This window comes from Anomaloglossus baeobatrachus, chromosome 3, assembly GCF_048569485.1.
Source record: "Anomaloglossus baeobatrachus isolate aAnoBae1 chromosome 3, aAnoBae1.hap1, whole genome shotgun sequence".
NCBI lineage: Eukaryota > Metazoa > Chordata > Amphibia > Anura > Aromobatidae > Anomaloglossus > Anomaloglossus baeobatrachus.
This window is the reverse complement of record NC_134355.1, coordinates 374,106,250-374,117,540: the sequence shown is the minus strand read 5'-3', so window position 1 is coordinate 374,117,540 and position 11,291 is coordinate 374,106,250. Positions and strand designations below refer to the sequence as shown.

At 43.9% G+C, this 11,291-nt stretch overlaps 1 protein-coding gene across 1 annotated transcript in view; it reads right to left on the bottom strand.

The window, feature by feature from the left end:
- Positions 1 to 527: 527 nt before the first annotated feature.
- Positions 528 to 11,291, bottom strand: part of IBTK (inhibitor of Bruton tyrosine kinase) — a 67,293-nt gene continuing 56,529 nt past the window's right edge. Inside the window, exons 12-14 of the mRNA XM_075338427.1 lie at positions 3,194 to 3,262; positions 1,122 to 1,254; positions 528 to 982 (exon numbers count right to left, since the gene is read on the bottom strand). Of these exons, the coding sequence (XP_075194542.1) occupies positions 857 to 982; positions 1,122 to 1,254; positions 3,194 to 3,262 (328 nt within the window). The 3' untranslated portion in view covers positions 528 to 856. The remainder of the gene's footprint in view (positions 983 to 1,121; positions 1,255 to 3,193; positions 3,263 to 11,291) is intronic.

Genomic DNA, 11,291 nt, shown 5'->3' with positions numbered 1-11,291 from the left:
CCCCGGTCTACTTAAGGTTTCCCGTGACCGGATCTCCGTCGCCTGTGGCCCTGTCTGTTGACTGCCACCTAGTCCGCAATCCGGTAGTCCAGGAGCTCCAACCCATGACTACCTTGTCACTTCACACTCCTCTCTCACCCAACTCCTCAGCTTGACTGACTTGTTCCCTCCCATCACACCTCAAAACCCCTAGGTGGGCGTCACCATCCGCTTAGCCCCACCCACTGGTGTGTCCCTATTGTCATGGGGGGTGACTAGGCTTTGCTGGCTGGTGTTGTGTACCTGGATGTGGGGGTTGTGATGGAGGGCCAAGGAGGAGGGAATCCTGCACCTGGAAGAGAGGTGCAGTCATCTGTGACACCCTGATTTTGTCAGGGCGTCACAAATACGTCACCACTTCTGTATTTATCACCCACTCCTGGTTTTGGCTACAAATACGGAGGTAAAAATTTCACCAAATACTCAATGTGTGCAAGTGGCCTAAAAGTGGATTAGGACAAGAAACTAAATAAATAAGTAAATGAATAGACAATTAGAATTGACCGCTTTTATTTGCAATAGAAATTCAATATGCTGTAAACAGAATACTGCCCTCCAATATTAAATATTCTATAATAGACAATATATCATTATTAAATTGGCCAAAACTGAGAACATAAAATGTCCATGAGCAATACCTATGTGTGTATGGCCGGCAAGAAGAATTTAGTGCATTTATCATGGATTAGCAAATTCAGACCAAACTTTATAAGTCATGCTTGTGCCTTTTCAGCTGCAATTACTAGCTGCAAACACGATCCAAAACATAACAACAACATATCCACGTGTACACGATTCTGAATATACCAAGTCATAGTCAATGCTTGGTCCACATTGGCGTGGCCATGGGCCCTTGTGCTGATCGCTCAACAGTTATATATTCCTCTGGGTTGTCTATTGCTTGGTAATGTACCAGCAGATCCTGAATCGCTCGCTCTTCAATCTAAGAAACATAAGATAATAATATTCTGTTAGTCATTTACTGGCAGGCGTAATATTGTGTGTAGGCTAAAAAATAAGAAAACAACCATATTCCAATCTCAAACATGTAATAGCCTCAGCCAAAATGTTCCTCTGCTTACCTGGATGAGTGCCAGTGGTTTCTCTCGGCTCCTAATTAAGGCAGCCTCTTGCTTCTTCTCTTCTTCAACGATCGTAGTAAAAGTCACCGGGGCCACCGATGGCTTATTTTTACTTGAGGCTGAAAGCCATGGACTGCAAAGTGATACAATGCGAATGTTAAAAGGCAAGCAAAGGAAATAATGTACAGTATATACCAGTAATAAGCCAGGCAGGAACGAATGTTATGTGTATCAATAAAGTAGTATATAGATATAGGCTGCGATTCATCAAAGCAATTCAGGCCAGAATTCTGGGGTAAATTGCTCTGAAAAGTCAATTCTTTGGCACAACTAGGAATTGCTAAACAATTTGGCAACTTTTGGTGTTTTCAAATGATGAGGGCATGATGCCTAACCCACGATGGGCTGTGGCATTACTTACTCTAATACCTGACTGACGCAGGATTTCTGGGATGGTGCACAGAGGTGGACACCACTCATCAGACGCTCCTGATTCATGAAGAGTTGTGAACCACTCCACCATGCCCCTTTATCAAGACTAGCGAGAAAATCGACGATCTTAATGAATCGGGGCCATTAAATGTGACCACTAAAATGGTGTATTATATGGAGCTGAGCCCCCGTGAAGGTATGTGAGCACCTTGTCCTTAAAGGGGTATTTCACTACTCTGCAGTAGTGACCACATTTCTGTAAAATTGATAGGGAAGGCTTTTTTTCTTTTTAAGTACCTTGTGTTGCCAATTCAGCCTCTGACTGGCACTATTGCAGTCTGCTCTTCCTCTTCGCGTGACCCCCTGGATCCGTGACCTCTGGGATCCGGTGAGGTCACATCGCCCTCCAGTTCACTTGACATTACCACGGTTGGTCTCAGTCTCCCTGAGTGACTAGGCTGTGGGCAGCGTTTCACCGCTCAACACAGCGCAGGGTTACAGCAAAGCATTTTGCCTGCGTTCTCCTTCACTGCAGAAAGCCACAAGCAGGAGAGATGCTGTGCTGTGACACTAGGCCATAACAAGCGGTGAAACGCCACCCACAACCTAGTCACTCAGGGAGACTGGGGCCAACCAGGGTGATGCCAGGTCAACTGGAAGTTGACCAGACATCACCGGATCCCAGAGGTCACGCGATGTGGAAGAGCGGACCGCGATAGTGCCGCTCAGAGGCTGAATTGGCCGAACAATATTTCAGAGGCTGAATTGGCTGAATGTATTATTTAGAAAAAGACTCCCCTAGCAGTTTTACAGAGATGTGGTCACTATTGCAAAGTAGTGAACCTCCTGTTTAAAGTATCTAGTACTGAATAGTGATGATACATTTCTCATGTACTCTCACCCTGTCTGGTGTCCTCTGTTTGCTTGCCAATGTTTCTTCTGGTCAGATTAGAGGTCCAATCCTTCCACTGTCAAGATGGCCACCCTAGATGCATGTGGGCGCACAGTAATAAGTCTAAAACGCTCCTCCACAGCACAAGAAAGGCATAGTTTAGACCTACCTCTGCACTCCCCATGCCCTTTGACCGCCATATTGAAAACAGTGAAATGGAACGTCGACATAAGAGGAGGAGGAAGCACCAGGTAGGGGCTGTGTGTGTGGAGATGTCATAGCTACTGCAATAAGCCAGTCATCCAGCCCCCTTGAAACACAGAACTAGGTCCTCTATTGTGTCAAACAAAAGATGGAAGTGGCGTTACCAAGGCCTGGGACAGATGCTAATATCTCAAGATCAGACCACCATTGTTAATACAAGTACATGAATAAGTTGTATGGATTTGTATTCAAGCACACCTAAACATTTAATTTCTAAGTGAATAATCACTTTAATCTTAGGCCTGTGTAAATCTATATATTTAACCCTTAAACTATTGAATTTTTCAAGAGGGACATTGTTGAGTTTGCCATTTAACAACACATTAGTTAGGATGTATAATTTGTGGCTTGCCATATCAACGCAGATAACTAAATACTGCATCACTCAACCCTGAGGTGTAATAGGTCACAAAAACAGATGAATAAGTAAAGTAGTTCATCTTTACATGCATACATTTATAAAATACAACAATAAATACATTACTTGGAAGACTCTGGTTGTGGCACGCTACTTTTCCACTTGGATTCAGGGGTTATAGTTTCAGATGGTCTTCTGAGACAAAAAAAAGTGAACACAAGACACTGTGTTAGGATGGTAAAAGTAGTTTGGTATAGGGCAGAATGCCAGTAAGACAAGTAAAACAAAATATTTATTGTGAATTCGCATTCGTCTACTAGATTAAAACAAGTACAGTATCTTGAGAATAGAACCAGCTATAGTTTATGGGTTAAAGTGAACCTGACAGCTGTTACATACTGCCCAATCTGTGGGCAACAAGTACCAGCCACTGGCTATACTATCCCAACCAGGTATGTTTAACTGAAATGCTGTGGTGTTTCAGAGAAAAAAATACAGGGACCATGACTGACAAGTCTCTGCCTATACAACCACATAAGCAGATACCTGTCAATCCAGTGGAGTGGGCAGGGAGAAGCCACCCAGGACCGTGACTGACAAGTCTCTGCCTATACACGCAAATAGTCAGATACCTGTTAATCCAGGGCAGCGGGCAGGGAGAAGCCGCCAGGGACCGTAACTGACAAGTCACTGCCTATACAAGTGCACAAACAGATACCTGTCAATCCAGGGCAGCGAGAAGCCTAAGGGAAACAATGATTGAAAAATCTCTGCCCATACAAGCACATAAGCAGATACCTGTCAATCCAGGGCAGCGGGCAGGGAGAAGCCGCCAGGCACCATAACTGACAAATCTCTGCCCATACAAGCACATAAGTAGATACTTGTCAATCCAGTGGAGTGGGCAGGGAGAAGCCACCCAGGACCGTGACTGACAAGTCTCTGCCTATACACGCAAATAGTCAGATACCTGTTAATCCAGGGCAGCGGGCAGGGAGAAGCCGCCAGGGACCAAAACTGACAAGTCTCTGCCTATACAAGTACACAAGCAGATACCTGTCAATCCAGGGCAGCGAGAAGTCTAAGGGAAACAATGATTGACAAATCTCTGTCCATACAAGCACATAAGCAGATACCTGTCAATCTAGTAGAGTGGGCAGGGAGAAGCCACCCAGGACCGTGACTGACAAGTCTCTGCCTATACACGCAGATAGGCAGATGCCTGTCAATCCAGGAAAGCAGGCAGGGAGAAGACGCCAAGATCTACCAGTCCGAATAGTGTACAGTGAGGCTCAGTGCCCGGCCGCTAATAAAGTTATGTTTTTCGTTAAAACACTGCAGAGTTTCAGAATGAAACCTACCTGGCTGATAACATTGCCTAATGCGTGCTGCAAGGTTGTGGGTAGCATGTATCAGCTGTCACTTTTCCCTTTAAGGCATGTTCAGGGTCAATCCTTAGGAAAGGCTATTGAGATTTCAGTGTTAACAGCCCAACTCTTTGCATGCTGATCTGTAGTACATCATCAGCTTCACAGGGCTGCACATCTGGTGTTAGTTGTGTCTGGTACCTCGGCTTACAGGGCAACTGTACTTTCAAATACATTTTTAGAATAAACTATCCTGTGTTTGTGTTCATGATGAATAACAATATTTGTAGAAATTACATGACTTGTCCTGTATTTTCAACAGTTTTCCCCTATACAGGCTGCATCTTTTAGTGTGCACACCACTCAGAACTGGTGTGAGGAGATTAGCTGCTGTGATTTCTTTTATGTACAGCACAACACAGAGAGGGATTCCTGCTCTTCATTCATTAGACCAGTGGTAGCTGCATGGAGGACAATATACAGCAGAGCTGAACTGTCTGGATGTAAGTCAGCTCTCTGATGAGGTAAGTGACTTGTTAGAAAGCTCACTATAATCTTTATATTTCCTCCACTGGCCATTTCCATTTTGTGCTCTCGACACCTCCCCTCTTCCTCCGAGCTAGCAGTATGTCTTGTCTAAGTAAGATGTATTTGATCTGGGGGTTTTTTCCCCCCAAGTGTCAGTCAAAATCATGAAGCTGGAGGGGGAGAAGAAGTGTGTTTGATAAGTGGACAAAGAAAGGTGTTTTTTTTTTTATATAAGATATATCACAAAGTTTCTTCTAATCACCTGTGCTATTGGTTTATGTAAAGTTTGTTAAACGTACATACAGTTACATTGTAGATTGATCTACTGGGAGTTGCAGTGCAAGGCACAACCAAAATCATTATAGGGGTTGTCCACGACTTTTACATTGATAGACTATACTCAGGATACGTCACCAAAATCTGATCAGTGGGGGTGTGAGACCTGGTACCCCAAAAGGTTAGCTGATCCCAATACCAGCTGCAGTCAGAAGCGCTCAGTTTGCAGAGCTGTGGCCGGATAATGCACATCTGCCCCCTATTGATTCGAATAGCATTCCGTGTGCGAATCAGTTGCATGAAGAGGCTCAATGCTCCAGAGAGGGCTGTGTTCTGCTCATGCCTTTAACTGATCGTGGGGCTTGGATCCGGATCTACACCAATTAGCTAATGAATAAAATTATCCCAGAAAAACCCTATAAAAGGCTGTGCCTTTACAGAATGCTGTGGATTTGTAGAAAGCATCCTTTTAAGAAATATAGTAAATACCATGAGACAGAGTTGAAACTACAATGCCTTACAGGGGTGGTTCACCCATATTTTTTATTGTCTAGTTCGATATTATGTTGAGAAACAATGTTTCTCTCAAATACCTTGTGTTGGCAATAGTGCCTGTGAGAGGCGCTATTGCAGACCGCTGTTCTCCGCTCCAGTGACGTACCCGTCAAATGCTGCCACGTCACATCCGTGCAGCTGGCTACATTCTTCCAGACTCTGAACTGTGAGTGGTGTTTCACTGCTGTCACAGCCCATGTGCTCCCTCCACCCTCCTAGCACGGCGCGTCTGCTGCTCCCTGCTCCCTCCTAGCACGGCGCGTCTGCTGCTTCCTGCTCCCTCCTAGCACGGCGCGTCTGCTGCTCCCTCCTAGCACGGCGCGTCTGCTGCTCCCTCCTCGCAGAACGCTGCAAGCAAGAGACGCGCTGTGCTGGGAGGGAGGAGGAGCAGGGAGCAGATGGGCTCAGAATGTAGCCGGCTGCACGGATGTGACGTGGCAGCACTTGACTGGTACGTCACTGGACAGGGAACAGCGGTCTGCAATAGCGCCTCTCACAGGCACTATTGACAACACAAGGTATTTGAGAGAAACATTGTTTCTCAACATATCGAACTAGACAATAAAAAATATGGGTGAACCACCCCTTTAAGCATCAATAATTAACATTATATATAAATATATATATATATATTATAAAATATAATAAAAATACTGTTTCTTTCCTTCAGATTTCACACTTGTATTTTTGTTCCACTTTGGCTATTTTATTTTAATTATGCTTATTTTTTTTTAACAGGCGTAATAATATTTCTTGCGCTCTGCAGAAAATATTTATGATGAGGTTGACAGTGGTATGAAATGATTGCACTCAAGATTATCTTTACAATCTGAAACGTTTCTAAAGTGAGTCCTAACCCAACCATTAAAATAAGAGGTAAGTTTATGAACATTAGACCACTCTGTGTAAAATAAAAGCTTACGTCAGGCATTATATATAATGCATAGTATACACAGTCATGGCCAAAAGTGTTGGCATTCTTTAAATTGTTTCAGAAAATCAAGTATTTCTCCCAGAAAATGTTTGAATATACACTTATTCATGTTTATTTCCTTTGTGTGTATTAGAACAATACAACAAAAAAAAACAACAACATAGAAAAAGGCAACTTGCACATAATTTCACACACACACACACACACACATACACACAAGTGGGCCGGACAAAAGTGCTGGCACCTTTCAAAAACTGTGGGTAAAGAACTTTATTTCAAACATCTGATGCTCATTTAAACTCACTCGTTGCAAGTAACAGGTGTGGGCAATATGAAAGTCACACCTGAAACCAGATAAAAATGGGAGAAGTTGACTCAATCTTTGCATTGTGTGTCTGTGTTCCACACTAAGAATAGAGAACAGAAAGAGACGTGGTCTGAGGACTTGAGAGTCAAAACTTATAAAAAAAAAAGGATCACCAATCTCAAGGTTACAAGTCCATCTCCAGAGTTTGTGCTGTTCCGCTGTTCACAGTGCGCAACATAATCAAGAAGCTTACAACTCATGGCAGTGTAGCTGATCTCTCTGGACGTGGACGGCAGAGAAAAACTGATGAAAGGTTGCAATACAGGATGGTCTGGATGGTGGCTAAGTAACCCCAATCAAGTTCCACAGAAATTTAAGCTGTCCTGCAGGCTCAGGATGCATCAATGTCGCCACAAATTATTCATCGACATCGGAGATATTCAGGTTTGCGGGTTTTTTTTTGGTTTCTACTATTATTTAAATATTTAAAGAAAAAGCCGCATAGGATCCCTCCTATTTTGATACACAGTCAAGATAAGCACACGGCTGGGGCTGCAGCCTGTAGCCATCTGCTTTATATCTACATTGGGCATCATAATATATGGGGGACCATAAGCCAATTTATTTATTTTTACACTATAGTGATGCAGATAGCTTGTGATTCCAACCAATCACAGACGCAATCACACAAGATGTGGGTGCCGTCTGACTGCAATCAATCACAGAAGCCAGATGCCGATGGCAAGCATTGAATATATATGAGGGTTAAGGAGGAGACCCGGAAGTAGTGTTACAACTGCAAGTGAGACTTAGTAAGTATAACACTCCTGCAATATTCCATATTTTTTCTTTGCCCTTTATTTTTTTAAATTATCCAGGTGGCTGAATTGAAACAGTTACATGGAGCTCCGTCCGTGTTTGGGGTTCATGTAAAGACACTAGGTATCCGGTACGGACCCAAAACTTTACAATTCAGGTTCGTCCATTACTATCCAGACATTTGAATGATATGAAACACTATGGCAGAAGATCCAGGAGGACCCCACTGCTGACACAGAGACATAAAAAGCTAGACCGCAATTTGCCAAAATGAACATAAGCAAGCGAAAATCTTTCTGGGAAAGTGTATTGTGGACAGATTAGACCAAAATAGTTTTTTGGTAAAGTACATAATTCTACCTTTTACCAAAAATGGAATGAGGCTTACAAAGAAAAGAACACAGTACCTACAGTCAAATATGGTGGAGATTCAAAGATGTATTGGGGTTGTTTTGTTTCCTCTGGCACTGATTATAAAAGGATTTTGGGCCACAATATAGTGCCTAATGTCAGAAAGCTGGGCTTGTGTCATTGGGATGGAAACAAAGCGCTGGACAGCTTTGAAGTAGACAGTAATGAGTCTGAATCTAAGTCACATGGAACACGTATGGAGCGATATTAAAATCGCTGTTGGAAGAAGGCAACCTGAAGCAGTATGAGGGACCTGAAGCAGTTTGCAAAAGAAGAGTGGTCCGAATTTCCAGCTAAGAGGCTTAAGAAACTTGTTCATGGTTAAATGAAGCAACCAAATATTAAGTTGAGAATGCCAACAATTTTGTCAAGCCATTTTTTTTATTGTTCCAATAAATACAAAAGGAAATAAGCATGTGTATAACAAAACCTGTGTAACCGCAATAAGTTTCTGGCAAAATTTAAAGGTGTCAACATTTTCAACACACACACACACACACACACACACACACACACACCAAAGAGTATTACAAAAGTGAGTACACTCATCACATATGACACTTTGATGCTATGTATAGTGGTCAGTGTACAGCTTGTATAACAGTGCAAATTTGACGTGCCTTCTAAATAACACAACACACAGCCATAAATGTCTAAACTGCTGGCAACAAAAGTGAGTAAACGCCAAAGTGAAAATGGCCAAATTGTGGCCAATTAGCTATTTTACCTCTCCCTCATGTGACTCATTAGTGTTACAAAGTCTGAAGTGTGAACAGGAAGCAGATGTGGTGTTATCACTCACACACTCTCATACTGGTCACTGGAAGTTCAACATGGCAGCTCATGGCAAAGATGAGGATAAGGCTCTGAAAAAAAGAATTGTTGCTCTACATTAAGATGGCCTCAGCCATAAGACGATTGCCAACACCCTGAAACTGAGCTGCAGCATGGTGGCCAAGACCAAACAGCGATTTAACAAGACAGGTTCCACTCAAAGTTTGAGTGATCAGTGGTATATGCAGAAGTTGTCTTTTAAAATAGCCGTATGAGTGCTGACAGAATTGCTGCAAAGGTTATAGGGATGGGGGTCACCCTGTCAGTGCTCAGACCATACACTGCACAATATTAGTCTGCATGGCTGTTGCCTAAGAGGGAAGCCTGTTCTAAATATGATGCATAAGAAAGGCCTCAAATAATTTGCTGAAGACAAGCAGACTAAGGACATGGATAACTGGAACCATGTCCTGTGGTCTGATGAGGACAAGATAAAGTTATTTGTTTCATTGTTTCAGATGGTGCCAAGTATGTGTGGCAGCAAAAAGGTGAGGAGTACAAAGACAAGTACGTCTTGCCTACAATCAAGCATGGTGGGAGTGTCAAGGTTTGGGGCTGCATGACTGCTCTCAGATGTGAGGAGCTATTGTTCATTAAGGGAACCATGAATGCGAATATGTACTGTGACATACTGTAGCAGAGCATGATCCCTCCATTTGGAAAGTGGGCCACAGGGCAATATTCCAACATGATAACGACCCCAAACACACCTCCAAGATGACCACTGCCTTGCTAAAGAAACTGAGGGTAAAGGTACTGGACAGTGCAAGCATTTCTCTAGAGCTAAACCCTACTGAGCATCTGTGGGGCATCCTTAAACAGAAGGTGGAGGAGCACAAGGTTTCTAACATCCAAAAGCTTTGTGATTTCATTATGGAGAAGTGGAAGAGGCTTCCAGTGACTCATGTGAAGCTCTAGTGAACTCCATGCCTAAGAGAGTTAAGACAGTGCTGGAAAATAACGATGGCCACACAACATATTGACAGTTTGTGCACAATTTGGCCATTTTCACTTAGGGGTGCAATCGCTTTTGTGGCCAGCAGTTTAGACATTAATTGCTGTATGTTAGGTTATTTAAAAAGGCACACCTAATTTACTCTGTTACACATGCTGGGCACTAACTACTTTAAATTGTATCAAAGTGTCATATCTTCAGTGCGGTTCTATGAAAAGATCCAATAAAATATTCATAAAAATATGAGGGGTGTACTCACTTTTGTGATAGATATATATTACACACACACAAGCATGTCTTGACCAAAATCTGATGCCAGGTTCTCTACACATTTCCAACGTTTGTGAATACTGGTCGACTCACTTGGGTATGTATTCAGCTTTTTCTTTAACTTTACCCATAAGTGTTTGATGGGGTTGAGGTCTGTGGACTGTGGGGGCCAATCCAGCACCTCTACTGCATTGTCATTGAATCATTTCTTTGCTAGTCTTGACATATGCTACAAGTTGTTGTCCTGCTGGTGTGACGCCCTGGGCAAGCCAGGGGTCACAGGTCATCACACCACCACACCCTACATCCCAGTTAGGAACACCAAAGCTACCAAAATCCTTGTTGCCTTCCTCCAGGGGCTGATGTTCACACCAGGGGGTGGGCCAGGCGGTTGGCTCCGCCCACCGAGGAGTTCACAGCCCTGGAGGCAGGAAGTACCAGGCAGTTGAGCCCAGGCAGGGCTAGAGTGAAGTGCAGTTCAGGGGAGTGAAGTAGAAGGAAGTGGTAAAGGAGCTAAGTGAAAGTGAAGTGGTAGTGGAGCAAAGAAGAAAAGGAGTGAAAGTGAACGTAGAAAGACCTGAAGTGAGTCCAGCTAAGTGCAGGACAGGTCAGCAAGGTCAGCAACAGCGGTGAACGTCTGGAGGGGGACTGCTCGGAGGTTGCTGGAAGGACCGTGGTCGAGTAGTGGCCCGGCGGTCTGGAGCAGTATACGAAGGACAGTCAGCACCAGGGCAGGGGCCTCTCGGACCCCGGCAAGGCTAGGAGTCGCCATAATTTGCCGAATCCGTCAGTGAAGGGGACGTCGATCCCCCAACAACCAAGTCCCGATTGAAGACAACCGTCCAACCATTAGTGAGGAACACCGCCACCGCCAGGGCACCAGCTCCTCAGGGCCAGCGTCTGCGGGCAAAGTAGGGCTCCTCCGGCCCATATCCAAGCCGGGGAGCGGGTTACCGGTGGGAACCCAT